This window comes from Delphinus delphis, chromosome 16, assembly GCF_949987515.2.
Source record: "Delphinus delphis chromosome 16, mDelDel1.2, whole genome shotgun sequence".
In the NCBI taxonomy this organism is placed as follows: Eukaryota; Metazoa; Chordata; class Mammalia; order Artiodactyla; family Delphinidae; genus Delphinus; species Delphinus delphis.
In genome coordinates, this window is record NC_082698.1 from 30,302,652 (window position 1) to 30,320,170 (window position 17,519).

At 40.5% G+C, this 17,519-nt stretch overlaps 1 protein-coding gene across 1 annotated transcript in view; it reads left to right on the forward strand.

The window, feature by feature from the left end:
- The first annotated feature begins 990 nt into the window (after nucleotides 1-990).
- The window catches only part of ARHGAP19 (Rho GTPase activating protein 19), a 54,550-nt gene continuing 38,021 nt past the window's right edge, over nucleotides 991-17,519 (forward strand). Inside the window, exon 1 of the mRNA XM_060034373.1 lies at nucleotides 991-1,055. Coding sequence (XP_059890356.1) covers nucleotides 1,000-1,055 — 56 coding nt within the window. The 5' untranslated portion in view covers nucleotides 991-999. The remainder of the gene's footprint in view (nucleotides 1,056-17,519) is intronic.

Here is a 17,519-nt window from a genome sequence, read left to right on the forward strand (position 1 = left end):
AGTCCTAACCACAGGACCACCAGGGAATTCCCTGAACCAGTGACTTTTAAACTGAGATGTGAAATGTAATAAAGCAGGCCAGCCAGAAAAACAACAGAGCAAAGGCTTTTGAGAAACTAAAATATATGTGGATAGAGCTTAGTAAAAGAGAAGGAGAGTGCTGGGAGATCTTCAGGTGAAAGGATGCAGAAGGAACAACAGGAAAAATATTCCTAGAAAAATCCAGCAGAGAAAGATAATACAGAGAAAAAATTAATGCTTTAAGTTTACAATGCTCTCGCATCTGTTGCCTCAGTTAATCCTCACCAGAAGCCCGTGAGGCAAGGGAGGGCAAGCATAATTATGGTTATTTCTCCCACTGAGGATTAAAGCTCAGCCAGGGACAAAATTATGCAGGTTTTATCTCCATGATTCAGATCAGAGAGGCAAACTCTGTGGGTTCTTTGGGAAGCTGGAAGGGAGTAGGTGGAATGAAGAAGTGATCCCCCCGGTATGCTGTCTAAAGAAAGCAGGCTGTGAACTAAATTTAATAGGTACTTCTTGGCTCCCACTCTGTACCTACAATTCTGGGTGTATCAATCTGTATCAGGACAGAAAACGAATCTTGCATTTTAGAGAGCGACTCTTAAAGTCACTTTCAAGTTCAACAGATCTGTAATTCTGAGTTTTATACATCAGGACAAAGTTCGAGCATTGGCTTGGTATTTCTGACATGAACCTAAAAGTCGGTGGAATCCGAAGGGTTAATCAAAATGAGAAACTACAACTCCCGGCAGGCCTCGGGGCTGGGTTCCCCCCTCCTTTCTTTTCCGCCAAGACTGGGGGCGACCAAGGACGGTTAGTTATTTGAATAGACCTATAATATCATGAAGCTGTTTAAGTTGAGGAGGGCCGGTCAAGTCATCCAATCGTGTAAAAGATGGGGAAACACCTTAGCCAATCCAAAGGCAGGGGGGCGGGGTCGGGGTTGGGGGTGGTGAAAGAAGTTTACTGACTAAGATGGCGACTGAGGCGCGGAGTGAAGGGGAGGTGCCAGCCGGCGAATCTGGCCGGAGGTGAGACAAGCTCTTGGTCCAGCTGCCTTGGAAACGAGGCCGTGGGCTGGTCGTACTGATGCCCTTCCCTCGGGTCACGGTGACCCAGAGGGGCCGGGCTTTGTTCCTTTCTCCCGCGGCGTTTCTCATCTTCGCGCCTGCGGGAGCTGAGGCGCGGTGGTCCGGCCGCGACGCTGGGCTCCAGCTGGGCCCCCGCTTGGTCCTGCTGATGCCCGTTGGGGGACTACCAGCGGCGTTGGCTGCAAACCGACCAGTTGGTGGTGGCAGCGCTGCCTGCCTTTGCCCTGAGACTCATGTTGATGGTGAGGAAACTCAAGCCCAGAGCTGTTAAGCGAATTTCCTAACGTCTAACAGCGCAGAGAGAGAACGCTGTCAGTCAGTACTTTTTAATCTCTTCCGAGGCAGTTTGTGTGGTTTAAGTCGGAGCACAGATTTGAGTGTCAGTTGGAAATGGGTTTGAGTCCTTGGGCCAGTTAAACATTTTAAAAATTTTATTGTAGTAAAAACACTTAACATGAGATCTACCCTGTTGGTACAATTTTAAGAGTACAATAAGTACTGTTGACTATAGGTACAGTGTTGTACACCAGATTTCAAGAGCTTGTTCATTTTGCTTAACTGGAACTTTATGCCTGTTAATTAGTAACTCCACATTCCTCCTCTTCCAGCTGCTGGCAACCCCCATTCCACTCTTTAGTTCTGTGAATTTGATTATTTTAGATACCTCATGTAAGTGAATACCTCATATAAGTGGAATCACTTGTCTTTCTGCAACTGTCGTATTTCAGTTAGCATAATGTCCTCAGGGTTCATCCATGTTGTCACATATTGCAGACTTTTCTTTTTTAAAGGTGAGTAATATTCCATTCTATGTGTATACTACATTTTGCTTGTCTGTTTGTATGTTCGTGGACATTTAGGTTGTTTCCACATCTTGGCTGTTGTCAATCATGCCTCAGTGAACGTGAGAGTGCTAATAATTCTTTGAGATCTTGATTTCAGCGATTTTGGATAAATACACAGAAGTGAGATTGCTGGATCATATGGTAATTCTAGTTTTAATTTTTTTGAGGAACCTCCATACTATTTGCTATACCACTGCCCTATTTTGCTTTACTACCAACAGTGTACAAATGTTCCAATTTCTCCCCATCCTCACCAACACTTGTCTTTTGTTCTTGTTTTTATTGCGGCATGCGGGTGCTCTAGGTGTGGCGCGCGGGCTCAGTAGTTGCCGCACGTGGGCTTAGTTGCCCCGTAGCGTGTGGGATCTTAGTTCCCCAACCAGGGATTGAACCCGCGTCCCCTGCATTGGAAGGCGGATTCTTAACCACTGGACCACCAGGGAAGTCCCAACATGATTTTATATAGAGAAAACCCGTAAGACACTAACAAAAAAACTGTTAGAAATAAACAAGTTTAAGTTGCAGGATACAAAATCAACCTACAAAAATCAGTTGTGTTTCTATACAGATAGAATGAACTATCTGTAAAGGATATTAGGAAAAGAATCATATTTACAGTAGCACCAAAAAGAATAAAATACTTAGACCAATTTTTTTTTTTTTCCCCCGGTATGCGGGCCTCTCACTGTTGCGGCCTCTCCCGTTGCGGAGCACAGGCTCCGGACGCGCAGGCTCAGCGGCCATGGCTCCCAGGCCCAGCCGCTCTGTGGCATGTGGGATCTTCCCGGACCAGGGCACGAACCTGTGTCCCCTGCATCGGCAGGCGGACTCTCAACTACTGCGCCACCAGGGAAGCCCTGGGCCAATTTTTAAACTTATCTCAGCTTCAGTTTCTTCATCTGTAAATGGACATAATGATGTCTATTCCAGAGAATGTCAGAATTAAATCAGACAAGCCTTTTAAAGCTCTTAGCGTTGAGCCTAGTAGATAATAACCACTCCATACGTAATACGTTTTCTTTCTCTTAGTAGAACAACTAAAGACCGATCAGAGGGATCTGCAGTTTAGGAAATCATTACTTTATTTTTAGAGTGTTTTCTCCTAAGCAGGAACACTGAAATTTAGCTTTTCCTAGAAAGAATTTCCAGGTGGTCTTACCCCAGCTTTGAGACCTCAGTTGTCTTAATTGAGTAAGTGTATATTAGAACTCAGTAGAGTGAGCTTATTTACATTGCCCTGGTGCTTTGGCTTTGTGTCTGTTGGTGCTGTTTATACTGAATAGGAGATTCCAAATCTTGGAAAGCTGGGTTTGTGAGTGGGCACTGGAATCCCTCCTTAGCAGAGATGGGAGTGGTTGAATATGTTATTTACTATTTTATAGGGAAGAGGTTTTCCCTCTTGGAGCTGCCTATAAATGGTTGATCGTTTTTTTTTGCCCAGAAACCATAGAGGGGGTTGATAAATTTGATTAGATCATCCTTCAGCCTGCTCTAAAATCTTGAATTGTGATGAAAATCTGAAGACAAAATACCTTTCTGTAGTGGGAACTGTTTGAATTTCTTTAAAGGAAGTTGCTGTTTGAATTTAAATTTTGGGCTATAGTATTAGTTACATGATCAGTAGATATTCCCAGAATCTTATCTGAACCTGAAACTGTTCATATTGTAAAAGAGAAGTTGAGTTTTCTAAAACTTTTTAGGGCGAGACACGTATATTTTTATTATGTATTCCCAACAGTTAGCTTTGTCTAGGTGGTCAATAATGAATGAATAATAGTTTTTGTCATTTTTAAGATATAAAATATTACCTTGTGGTGATAAATGCCATGAAATTATTTTATGTTCTGCAGATATTAACCTTGCTAATGTTCTGTTGGTGGTGTGTCCCCTTGTATTCCATAAAGAAGAGGAAAGAGTCTGATTTGCACAGATCAACACATATTTGCATGTTGGAGAATATATGATCATCTGTTCAGAACTGTCTAGCTTTCTATTTCTATTTCTTCGTTATTATTTTAAGCCTGCACCTAATAATAAGGAGAATCCACAAATAGAAGGTGTCCACTCTACCAGTAGTGGTATAAAAATAATAGAGACTCTTAAGGGCCAAAGAGAGAAAAAGAAAAAGCTAAAGCAGGAAAAGAAATATAGCCACCTCCCCACGCAATTGGCAGTAGGGAAATACAGCTCAGTACTTTTTGAGTTGAAAAACGACATAAAAAGAAAGTACTAACTATTATTAGATGAAGAGGGGAAATTGATAACAAAGAGTCACAGGCTTTCTAACCTCAATATTCACTGGAAAAAAAGAAACCCACTGTGAACCAGAAAAAGCAAACGGGAACATATAGGGGTGGACAGAGGCAGAGCAAGCCGCGGAAGTGATAGCACTTGTGAAAAGCTGGAGACAGTTAATATGCCGGCAGCGTCTAAGTTTTGGAGCCCAAGCCTGCCCATGGAACTTAGGGAGCTTTGGAACAGACTTTGGGATACTTACATCCCATTTTGGAAATGTTTTTGGAGGATAAGGAAGGTGCCTGAAGATGGGGAAAGTGTCCTGTATCCTGGTGATTTACCTACCCCGTAGATTTCCTGAAGTCTTTTTTGTTATATTGTTCTTTCTCTTATAAGACAGCAGTGTGGTCCTTTGAGAAAAGTGGTAGATGGAACCTATTGATCTTAGGAAAAATTGTCTGTTCTCACTTGTACAAGCGGAAAACATGGTTTAAATGTCTGAATCCAATTTGTTGTGGTTTTTTTTGGCCGACCCTGGAGGCTTGCAGGATCTTAGTTCCTTGACCAGGGATTGAACCTGGCGCCATGGCCGTAAGAGTGCCAAGTCCTAACTAACCACTGGACCACCAGGGAACTCCCTGAATCCAGTGTTTTATTTGTACTGTCAAATTCTATGAACGGTAATGAGGAATAGATTCTTCAGGGGTCTTTCTTGAATCTGAATCTTTTTATTTTACATTTTTATCAGTTATCTGGCTTAGAGAGTTTGACCATTAAATTTATAGACAAGGCCAGTCTTGGTAGAAGGAGGGGGGAAGAAGAAAATAGAATTTTAAAGTTAATCTGTATAAACTGGTCAGTGGCTTACCTTTCTTTCCCTCTAACCTTTAGCTGTAGAGTTTGTGAGATTAAACAGTGCAAAAGAGGGAGGTTGCTGGGTGGTTGTGTGGAAGTCCTCAGAGAGTGGCAGTCTTTTTTGTTATTGCAAGTCCAGAAACTATTTTATCCATTAGATGGGTTTGGGGACTGACTCTATTCAGGCTTACAAGCCATTCGATAAAGGCAATTTAGGTAATTTGCATGAAGAATATAAATGAACTTATTTACAAAACAGAAATAAACTTATAGACATAGAAAACAAACTTATGGTTACCAAAGGGGAAAGGCAAGGATGGGGGAGAGGGATAAATTAGGAGTTCGGGATTAACAGATACACACTACTATATATAAAATAGATAACCAACAAGGACCTACTGTATAGCACAGGGAACTATCTTCAATATCTTCTAATAACCTATAATGGAAAAGAATCTGAAAAAGAGTATATATACATATATATATGTATATATATGGCTAAATCACTTTGCTGTACACCTGAAACATTGTAAATCAAGTATACTTCAATAAAAAAAAAAGAATATACCTGATATGTATGTCAGGTTTTCCCATTTCATCCTTGAAAGAGACACATTACAGCTGATTGATTAGATTATTGCTTTCTCCTTTTTTTTAAAATTTTATTTTTGGCTGCATTGGTCTTCATTGCTGTGCACGGGCTTTCTCTAGTTGCAGCGAGAGGGGGCTACGCTTCATTGTGGTGCATGGGCTTCTCATTGCAGTGGCTTCTCTTGTTGTGGAGTACGGGGTCTAGGTGCACAGTAGTTGTGGCACGTGGGCTCAGTAGTTGTGGTGCACGAGCTTCAGTAGTTGTGGCGCACGAGCTTCAGCAGTTGTGGCTCACGGGCTCTAGAGTGCAGGCTCAGTAGTTGTGGCGCACGGGCTTCGTTGCTTCGTGGCATGTGGGATTTTCCCAGACTAGTACTCTTACCCGTGTCCCCTGCATTGGCAGGTGGATTCTTAACCACTGAGCCATCAGGGAAGTCCCTCCCTTTTTTTTTTTTTCAAATCAGCACTTATCAGTACTTTCTTCCTGAAGATACCGTCTGGCTACCTGGAGTGAACCCTTTTAATTACGTTTTATTAAACATCTTTTAGAATGGGCTGTTTCTAGAAATGCCAGAGCCCATCTATTTTGTGCTGATGTTTTGCTAGTTTTTACCTGCTATATCAGTCAGGGTTCAGCTAGGACACAGAAACTATACAGTAATTTGAATAAAGAAAGTTTAGTATAAAGAATTATTGATTATAACGGGATTGGAGTAACAAGGGATTGGCTAATAAGAACTAAAGAGATCTCTAAACAATATACAAATGGGAGAAATCAGAATCAGCTGTGTATACCAAGTCGTCATGTTGTACACTTTAAATATCTTATAACTTTGTCTGCCAATTATAGCTTGATAAAGCTGAAAAAAAGAAAAGAATCCACTGTTATACACAGGGCTGAGATAGAATGTACTAAGAAGAGGCACCCTAGGGCAGAGATCCCACCTTATTGGAGAACGCATGGCTGTGGCTCACAGAATGGCAGAGAAGTTGCTGTGGTGGAAGTGTTGGAAATTCACCTTATGGAACCTGCCAGAACACTTTAGGACACTGGGGAAAGCTGTTAATAGGGAGGTGTCATGGGGGGAAGCAACTGGCTTGTGGGTGCTGCTGGCTGCTGTAAACTGGAGTCTGTCAGTGGAGAAGCTGTGCATGCTGCAGGAGCTTGCCTGGACGAGCAGCCTGGAACCGGAAAGGGAAAGGCCCTGCCTCCTGCACTGTCTCTGCAGTGTTCTTTATTCATAATGCTTAACGTTGTGCCAGCTGGAAAAGGAAATACACTTAAAAGTCTCTGGCTCCATTTTTGCAGAGTAGGGAATGATGGGTGAGAGGCAATAAATTGATAACTGGCACATGGAGAATCATCTTATCTCCAAGTTCCTAGCTTCCCTTTGCTTCAGCACTACGTAAGTCTATTCTATAGAAAAGTATGAGGTGGTGTGTAGGATCTGAATGAATGAGGAGGGACAGAAACAAGTCAGAGGACAAGAAGGTGATTGGTGCTTAAATTTGCTCGGACAAACTTATGTGTGTAAGCTTGTAAAGGTCTATATGCATTCCAAATGGAATGACAGTTTTCTGGAATAAACAGCCTGAAGCAAGACTGTTGAACAATAGTTATTAGGTTAAATATAATTTATCTGATTTTATTTTTCTGAGTCAGGCTGATGTCTAAGATATATAGTATTACCTTATTGGTCTTTGTAATTTCAAACATGCAAAGATCCCAGCAGGTGCGTTGTTTATTGATACTTTTCCCTCAGTTAAAGCAGTACGTGCCTTTGAGCAAGCTACTTTAACTTTTCATATCTTTTTACTTGGGGTTACTGGCATGTAGTTATATGAGGTTTTAGAAATTTGTGTTTGTAATGATGGGAAATATATATAATTTTAAAAGAGTTACTACATTTCTGCCAAGGTCTAACGTACAGTAATGTTTTTTTGGTCTAGTTCTAGGATTGGGTATTGCACATGGATCTCTTGCACCAGAGTAGCTTCCAGTTATAATTATCAGTTGGAATAATACCCTCTTTTCCAGAATTTAGCTCTAAATTTGGCATAACAGCATTAAGTTTGGAAGTTTTATGTTTTTTTTTGTTTTTTTTTTAAAGAATCTGAGTAACGTGGAACAGTGAAAATAGCTGAAATGAGTTCAGTTGAAGAACCAAAGGCTGCATGCTATGTGCTGTGATTTGGCTGAAAAGAAGTTCCAATTTGTACGAAAAAATTTGGCTTGTGAAAAACTAGGAAGCATTGTGAAAAACTAGGAGAAATGGTGTGGAAGGGAGAAGAGCAAGGGAAAAGACAAAAATTAAAAAAGGAAAATATGAAGAAGAGAGGGTGACTTAATAGTAGAGGCTGCCAGCCACGGCCGCAGGGGCAGGCTTTGGAGGCAGCGGTGATGAAGCCTGCAAGACTGATCTTGGAGAACCGAGGCTCCAGAGGAGGAGGAGGGAGGCAGAGTACTCAAGAAGCCCGCTCTGTCCTCTGGAGGTGGAGGCAGGGAAAGGAGGGCTCGTACTGTGGGCAGACACTCTTACACATCTCTGTGTGTTAGGGCTCTTTCAGGCATACGTGACAGAAACAGACTAGCTTAAGCACAGAGACACCGCTTAGCTCAGGAAACAAAAGTCCAGGGCGTAGATCAAGCACAGCTCAATCTATATTGAAGATCTCAAATCTCAATGTCCCAGGCATCTGCTTTTTACTCTCTTAGATCCGATCTCTGTATTTGCTTTATAAAAGGGCAGGTTCTTCACAAAAAGGTGGCAGAAATGGACCACCAACAGCTTCAATCTTCCATCTGGTTAGCAATCTTAGCATCTAGCAAGAGTCTTGGAATTGAGTCTTTTTGTCCTGGTTTGACTTGCGGGCCTTTGTCTGAATCAGTGAGGAGGATAAAATGTTTCGATGAGGTGAGCTTGGGTCATATGCTCACACTGGTGGCCAGGGAGTAGGGTCAGCCCACCAAACTACATAAATTAAAGGATCGGAAGAGGTTGTTGCTCAAGGGGAAACAGATGTGGGAAGCTTGAACGGCAGTTGTCCACTACACCCATCTTCATAACTCCCCTGTGCACCCTCCTTTGCTTCAAGTTACGTTTTGAAAAGGGCTTGCCACTAATGTGTGGAGAAAGCATTTTATGTTTCCTAAAAACCTACCAAATAAAAAACCAAACAAAAAAGCCCTTTAATTAAGTACTACTTATCTTTTTTTTTTTCCTCCACTGTCAAACCCTTCTCATCTTTAAGACCTACCTCAAATTTCAACTCTTGTATAAGGGTGAAAGATTCTCTCCTAACTCTGAATTCTTAGAGCTTTCATTGACTGTACCATGCATTTGGCAGTTAATGATCTTGTATCATCTTTCGTGTTACAGTCTTTAGCCACTACTTAAAATCTTGTAGGAAAACCATTGTTCTTTTCTGTAGTTAATTATAAAACTATAGTGATGGGTAAAAAAAGAGTGAGTTTGTCAGAAGCTTACAAGTTTTGTGATTTACCTTATAAATAATTATTTAAATATGGAGTGCGTTAATGACAGTACATTTATAATGGGAAATGTGTTAGTATCAAACTGTAACACTGTATAAAGCCATAGCTTTTAAGATAATCAGATGAAAACATAAATAACAATATCAGTTATGAAATTAAATACAGATAATTTGTCAAGCTGAACTATTACCTGAAAGCTAGACACCAGTTTTTTGTTATTGCAAGAATGAAACAGTTAGAATCACAGAAAAATTCAGTCTCCTGCCAGCTGAGTTTTATTATGCTGTAGTATTTATTAACCTTAAGTTTTAGAAAAATTAATATGTAATTAAAATATTGTGTATTCTCAAAAGTATGAAAATGAGATGCTTCCTTTAAAGCTATATAGATTAGGCATATAAGTTTAATTAAGTTTGGGCCTTATTTCTTTTGCTTACTGACCAGGGTATATTACATAGCATAAAACAAATTTCTTGGGACTCAGTAAGATTACAAAGTACGATAATGATCTGAGCCAAGCTATAACAGATAAACTTTCCCCACTTCAACAGAAAATATTGTCCAACATACCATGTAAAGCTACATCTATTTCAAAAATGTTCCTGATTATATGATCCTAATTTTCTTTTTTTGCTCCATTCATTTTTCACCATAGAAAATTAAAATGATTTGGTTGATCTTTGTCCAAGTTTCTGAAATGTGTTACAATAAAGAAGTAAGACATTGTTTGACATGCTTTAAAATAATGTTATCCGTTTAGAGATAAAGATGTCTCAGTTGGGTTCTATCAGTATCAATGAAAAGAGAAAAAAAATTCATGAATGAAATATAGAAATCACATGGTTCTTAATATTAAATTTGTAATTGCATGCCCTATGACAGCTACAATTGCTACATGTGTTTTAATTGTACCTTTGGGGAGGGGGGAACCTCATTAATTTAGGAATTGTAACTAAAGAATGACATTGGGATTACATAATGAAGTTCTTCACTTGTTTTATTATTTTTTATTTTTTAAAATCTATTTATTTATTTTTGGCTGCTTTGGGTCTTCGTTGCTGCGCGCAGGCTTTCTCTAGTTGCGGCGAGCGGGGGCCACTCTTCGTTGCGGTGCGCAGGCTTCTCATTGCGATGGCTTCCCTTGCTGTGGAGCACGGGCTCTAGGCACCTGGGCTTCAGTGGTTGCGGCACGTGGGCTTCAGCAGTTGTGTCTCATGGGCTCCAGCGCGCAGACTTAGTAGCTGTGGCGCACGGGCGTAGCTGCTCCGCGGCATGTGGGATCTTCCCGGCCCAAGGCCCGAACCCATGTCCCCGGAATTGGTAGGTGGATTCCCAACCACTGTGCCACCAGGGAAGTCCCACTTGTTTTATTTTTATGCTGAACACAATTACAAGGATAAAACCAAGTAAGTAAAAACAATGACACCAAAGAAAAACTCACCAAATAACAGGAAACTAACAATTAGGGGAAGATGAGAAACCAAGAAAGTGTGCAGGAATATCATTTAGTAACAGTCTTTTTTTTTTTTTTTTTTTTTTTTGCGGTACGCGGGCCTGTCACTGCTGTGGCCTCTCCCGTTGCGGAGCACAGGCTCTGGACGCGCAGGCTCAGCGGCCATGGCTCACGGGGTCAGCCGCTCCGCCGCATGTGGGATCTTCCCGGACCAGGGCACGAACCGTGTCCCCTGCATCGGCAGGCGGACTCTCAACCACAAGCGCCACCAGGGAAGCCCTAGTAACATTCTTGATGTTATCATCAAATACTTTCTGCTCTCTAAGAAAGTCAAACTTTAATCAGAGAACACTACATGCACTATAATAAGCCCTTTGAAATGTGGCTAGCTTTTGTATTTTTAAGTCTATTTAGCATTTTAAAGTTTTCTGAATTTTGGAATCCCTACAATCCCTGCATTGGTTGCACTAATAGTTTCTTCACTCAAGTAACAAGGTCTACATTATTTTTTTCTTTTGGTCAGGTCATTTTGTGGCTGCTGTCCTTGTGACCAAGCTCTCCTTAATTAGATCTGCCGTTCAATCTGCTTCATTTGTTAGGATGACCCTAAGCAAGAGATCAGTCATCTTTCAATCCGTGTTTTTCATCGAATAAACTGGCTTTTAAATATTAAAAATAAGTACACCAATGTGAAACATACAGTTATGTCATTGTGTTAAACTTTCATTGAAAATTTGAACCCAGGGTATGTATATTAAGATTGTACAGAGGGGGGCTTCCCTGGTGGCACAGTGGTTAAGAATCCACCTGCCAATGTAGGGTACATGAATTCGAGCCCTGGTCCGGGAAGATCCCACATGCTGCAGAGCAACTAAGCCCGTGTGCCACAACTACTGAGCCTGCGTTCTGGAACCCGTGAGCCACAACTACTGAGCCCGTGTGCCACAACTACTGAAGCCCACGTGCCTAGAGCCTGTGCTCTGCAACAAGAGAAGCCACCGCAATGAGAAGCCTGCGCACTGCAACGAAGAGTAGCCCCCACTCGCTGCAACTAGAGAAAGACCGCACACAGCAACAAAGACCCAACACAGACAAAAATAAATAAATAAATAAATAAAAGATTGTACAGAGGGGCTTCCCTGGTGGCGCAGTGGTTAGGAATCTGGCTGCCAATGCAGGGGACGTGGGTTCGATCCCTGGTCCAGGAAGATCCCAATGCTGTGGAGCAACTAAGCCCGTGCACCACAACTACTGAGCCTGCACTTTGGAACCCGCAAGCCACAACTACTGAAGCCTGTGCACCTAGAGCCTGTGCTTTGCAACAAGGGAAGCCACCACAATGAGAGGCCCGCGTACCACAACTAGTGAAAGCCTGCACTCAGCAAAAAAAAAAAAAAAAAAAAAAGATTGTACAGAGGATAAAGCCTAAATTTATTAAAGCATAAATATTTTAACTGACACAATAGATTCTTTTTAGGTGTTAAGAAATAAAAGTGTTGAAAAGAAATTGGAATATTTAAATTGTAAAAATTTCATTTCAAAAGTATTAATGTACTTCATGCACCGTAAAATCTCATACATTAGAATGTGTCTTTTCAATATCTCATCATCTCAACAGTTGGTGTCACTCACAGTTCTGAGTGGGAAATCGTATTGTATTGTGTTTCCCCAAAGTGGTGGTTGCTTAAGATTTACTACAGTGAAAAAAATCTCATAATTGCTTCCAGTTTCAAAGGAGTTTTAGCAGAATGCCCAAGATCTCTTTAAAATAATGACACTTAAAAGACTAACATTTATGTGCAAATGCAATAAAAGAAAAATTGTTCGCAACCCAATTTTTTTCTTTTTTTTTTGGGGGTACGCGGGCCTCTCACTGTTGGGGCCTCTTCCTGTTGCAGAGCACAGGCTCCGGACGCGCAGGCTCAGCAGCCATGGCTCGTGGGCCTAGCCGCTCCACAGCATGTGGGATCTTCCCAGACCAGGGCACGAACCCGTGTCCCCTGCATCGGCAGGCGGACTCTCAACCACTGTGCCACCAGGGAAGCCCCGCAACCCAATTTTTAAAGTCATCTCATGGGGTCTTCTGGGTGCCCATGTGCTAATTGCACCTGTAATTGACCACTTGTATTTTTGAAAACAGACATAGTGGAAAAAAAATAGTATCTTGTAGTGTTCAGTGAATTTTAAGCTTCTGGATGCCAGAGACTTAGTTTAGTTTCTTGTTCCTGTACCTTACAATTTCTTAAAATTATAAGGCACTCAGTAGATCACGGTTAGTTTGAATTTAAATGACATGTGAGTGGCTGTGATTTGTTGTTTGGCTAACATGTGCCTCAGAAAAGCAATTCACCTTCTTATGATGGTTGATGAAGAGACTTACGATTAGTTTCGTAGAATACTGACTAAGAGATTAAAGCTCTTAAGAATTTTCAATATGTGAAGTTATATAGATATGAACAAGTCATATGCCAGAGCAAAAGCATTAGCTGTCTCTTGGATAGTATTAATATCACTCTGGACTTTGGAACAAGTGGATTTAGAAGTAGTCTTTTGGAACCTAATCTGACCCTAGGTAGAAATACTTTGGTTTTAATTGCTTGAGGCTCATGGCATTTAAAGTCTGTAGGAAAAGATAGTCTCCTGAAGCTTTGACTATACTTTTTTGAGGGGTAAATAGCTTTAAGATAATGATACGAGAGACACTGTGCTGTCAGTGAAGCATCCTATAGAACTTTCTCCAAATGAATAGGGAATTTTGCTGTTACTTTTCTAATACAAGTAAACTTTCTTCCAATTGTACACCAGCCAGGGGGAGAAAAAGTAAGGGAGGTGGCAGCAACAGAATTAATACTAATTCTTGTGACACCCAAAGGGATAAAAATTGACAAGTTAAATATATGTTAATAAACTTGTGTTATTGGTGCTCGTAGGAAGAATAATTAGCCTTCTTGACTGAGAAGTTTTCATCGTCATTTCATAGGGCAAAATCTTGATCACATTTCCAGAATGTTTAGGTTAAGAGGGTAAGCAATCAGGAATTCCTTCATCTGCCACTTTAATTCAGATCAAGTTGCTCTAGTAGTCTGAAATTAGTTCAAGTTGGGATCAAATAAATATAGGGGCCAAATATATATATTTTTTTATTTATTTGTTTTTATTTTTGTCTGTGTTGGGTCTTCGTTGCTGTACGCGGGCTTTCTCTAGTTGCGGGGAGCGGGGGCTACTCTTTGTTGCAGTGCCTGGGGCTCCTCATTGTCATGGCTTCTCATTGCGGAGCACGGGCTCTAGGCGCGCAGGCTTCAGTAGTTGTGGCACACGGGCTCAGTAGTTGTGGCTCGTGGGCTCTAGAGTGCAGGCTCAGTAGTTGTGGTGCACGGGCTTAGTTGCTCCTCGGCATGTGGGATCTTCCTGAGCCAGGGCTCGAACCCGTGTCCCCTGCATTGGCAGGCAGATTCTTAACCACTGTGCTGCCAGGGAAGCCCCAAATATATTTTTGTAGATGATTGGAGTCTAAATTAGTGGTAAGAGGTCCATATTACAAAACCTTGGATAGCTACTTTTAAGGGCAGATCTTGGGATGTAAGTGTTTCAAAATTGTTGTTTAAGAAATTTTATATTATTTCCTGAAAAACTGTGGTACTACTTATCAACTTTAAACTGTTTCTGTTATAAAAACCCTGCCAGCTTGGACACACGGGACCTACTTTTATCCTTTCTTTTTATGTACAACTTTCATAATACCAGTTTAACTTTGGCATGTAGAAAAAGGGAAGAATAATAGCCTCTTCTTTAATACTTGTATTCATATCTAACAGCTTTCCAATAAAGTGACACATTTAAAGCCATGTTTCAGAGCCAGAGATTGAAAAAGTAGTAAGAGAGTGCATACTTCTCTCAGGGTGGTAAGTCAGGTTTAGACAACTTTAAATATAGCTCATATTTTGATAGATGTTGCCAAGATTGTGGTTCTTGGAGAACAAATCAAGTTAAGCAATTCACTAGGGAGGAAACATTTAGTTTTGTGGGTATGGAGTTTTGGTAGTAGTCAGCCAAAAGATACATCTGCAGGATACAGGTTTTTTTTTTTTTCTCCCACTGCCTTGAATTTTGCAGATTCATGGGTTCAACATGCCTCAAAAGCACCTGCATTTCATTTTTATGTAATTGATTTTTCAGCTGTGAATTTTGTTTCCAGTCCTTTCACTAAGCATATCACCTTACATGTAGAGATCCATCTAGTGGTAAAAGTAATCATTGCAGACTATAGGTAATAAAAAATATCCTGTTTGAGGGGTAGGTCTTACGTCTATTACTCTTTGGGATAGTTGCCTAGTATATGCATTTAAATACTGGAGTCCTTGCGATTTCTGTATGCCTGTATACTTAACTACTAATTCTCCTGGTTCTAGACATTTATGCAAAAACCTTTATGATGAGGAAATTAACCTTTAGTATATACTGTACTTAGATTTTCTGTGATATTTACATCAAGTTGTAGCAAGACTTAGGTCAAAACTACTTGGTTACTTAAAAAAATTGGTCATCAAGGATGTTGGTTATATATACAAGTAATAATATAATCAGTCCTCTTTCTAACACCCAGCTTCAACAAATGTTAACATTTTCCAGATTTACCTCAAATGAACCACTCCCCTTTCCCCCAGCTGAATACTTTATCACAAAAACAGTGCTAACACCCTAGAAACTCCCCTTATGCCCTCTGGCCTCCTCATAATCACAAACCCCCAAAGGTAACCATTATCCTGAATGGTAAATACATCTTCGCTTCTCTTTACAATTTTGCTACTTAAGCAAGTACAGATCTTCCTTGATTTATGATGGAGTCGAAAATGCATTTAGTACACCTAACCTACTGAACATGATAGCTTAGCCTAGCCTACCTTAAACATGCTCAGACCACTTACATTAGCCTATAATTGGTCAGAATCATTTAACACAAAGCCTGTTTTGTAATAAAGCGTTGAATATCTCATGTAGTTTATTGACTACTCTACTGAAAGTGAAAAAACAATGGTTGTATGGGTACAGGATGGTTGCTGTCCAGCATCACGAAAGAGTATTCTACTACATATTACTAACCTGGGAAAAGATCAAAATTCAAAATTGAAGTACGGTTTCTACTGAATGCATATTGCTTTCACACCATCATAAAGTTGAAAAAGCGTAAGTTGAACCATTGTAAGTTGGAGACTGTATCTCTAAACACTGTATTTTTTGTCTTTTTTTTTTTTTTTTTTTTTTGCGGTAAGCGGGCCTCTCACGGTCGTGGCCTCTCCCGTTGCGGAGCACAGGCTCCGGACACGCAGGCTCAGCGGCCATGGCTCACGGGCCCAGCCGCTCGGCGGCATGTGGGATCTTCCCAAACCGGGGCACAAACCCGCGCCCCCTGCATTGGCAGGCGGACTCTCAACCACTGCGCACCAGGGAAGCCCTATTTTTTGTCTTTTTAAAAAATAATTTATTTATTTATTTTTGGCTGCGTTGGGTCTTCGTTGCTGCGTGCGGGCTTTTCTCTAGTTGTGGCGAGCGGGAGCTACTCTTCGTTGCGGTGCTTCTCATTGCGGTGGTTTCTCTTGTTGCGGAGCATGGGCTCTAGGTGTGCAGGCTTCAGTAGGTGTGGCCCACGAGCTTAGTTACTCCACTGCATGTGGGATCTTCCCGGACCAGGGCTCGAACCCGTGTCCCCTGCATTGGCAGGCGGATTCTTAGCCACTGCGCCACCAGGGAAGCCCTGTCATTGTCTTTTAATTTGCAGTTCCTTGGTGTCTAATGATATTGAGTAGCTTTTTAAATGAGATTTTATGGAAATCTCATGCTTGTTTTTCTATTAGGCTATTTATTTTTTCTTATTGATTAATACGAAGTCTACATATATTCAAGATATGAGCCATTTTTTGCTGTATGTATTGTAGATATATTTTCCCACTCTGTGCCTGTCATTTTCACTTTCTCGATGGTGTCTTTTGATAAACACAAGTTCTCATTTTAATGAAGTCAATTGTATTGATCTTTTTCTTTAATATTTTTTATGTGTTATTTAAAAATTATTTCCCCACCCTGAGTTCAATAATATATTCTTCTATATTACCTTCTAGTAGGCTTATTGTTTTGTTGTTCACCTTTAGATCTATAATTCACCTGGAATTGACCTTGTGTATAGTGACATAGGTGTCAATTTTCATTTTTTCCCCCTATAGATGTCCACGTGTCCCCGCACCATTTCGTGAAAAAGTCATTCATTCCCCATTGATTTGCAGTGCCACCTTATCCTGAATCCAGTAAAGAAGAAAGGAAGTAATAAATATAAGAGCAGAAATTAGTGAAATAAACAACAAACATGTAATAGAGGAGTTCAGTAAAACCAAAAGCTGGAACCTTGACAAAGCTAATAAAAATTGCTAAATCTCTAATAAGATTCATAAATTAAAAGAGAGAGAAAACATAAATTACCAATATCGGGAACAAGGAGGAGGACATCACTACAGAACCTGGACACATCAAAAAGTTCCTAAGAGGATATTATGAACAAGTTTATGCCAGTAAAGTTTGAATATTTATGTGAAATAGACAAAACCCTAGACATATCTGGCTTACCAAAATTAATACAAGAAGAAATAGAAAATTTGAATAGTTCTGTAACACGAAATAAATTGAGTATATATAATTAAAAACCTTACAAAGAAAACTCTAAGTCCAGATGGCTTCATCAGCCAGTTCCATCAAACATTTAAAGAAGAAATGACACAAACTTTTTCAGAAAACAGAAAAATAGGACACACTCCCCAACTCACTTTGTAAGGCCAGCACAACCTTGATACAAAACCTAATGAAGACAATATAAGAAAGAACAATTCCACGATAATCTCACTTATGAACATAAATGGAGAAACCTAAACAAACTATTAGCA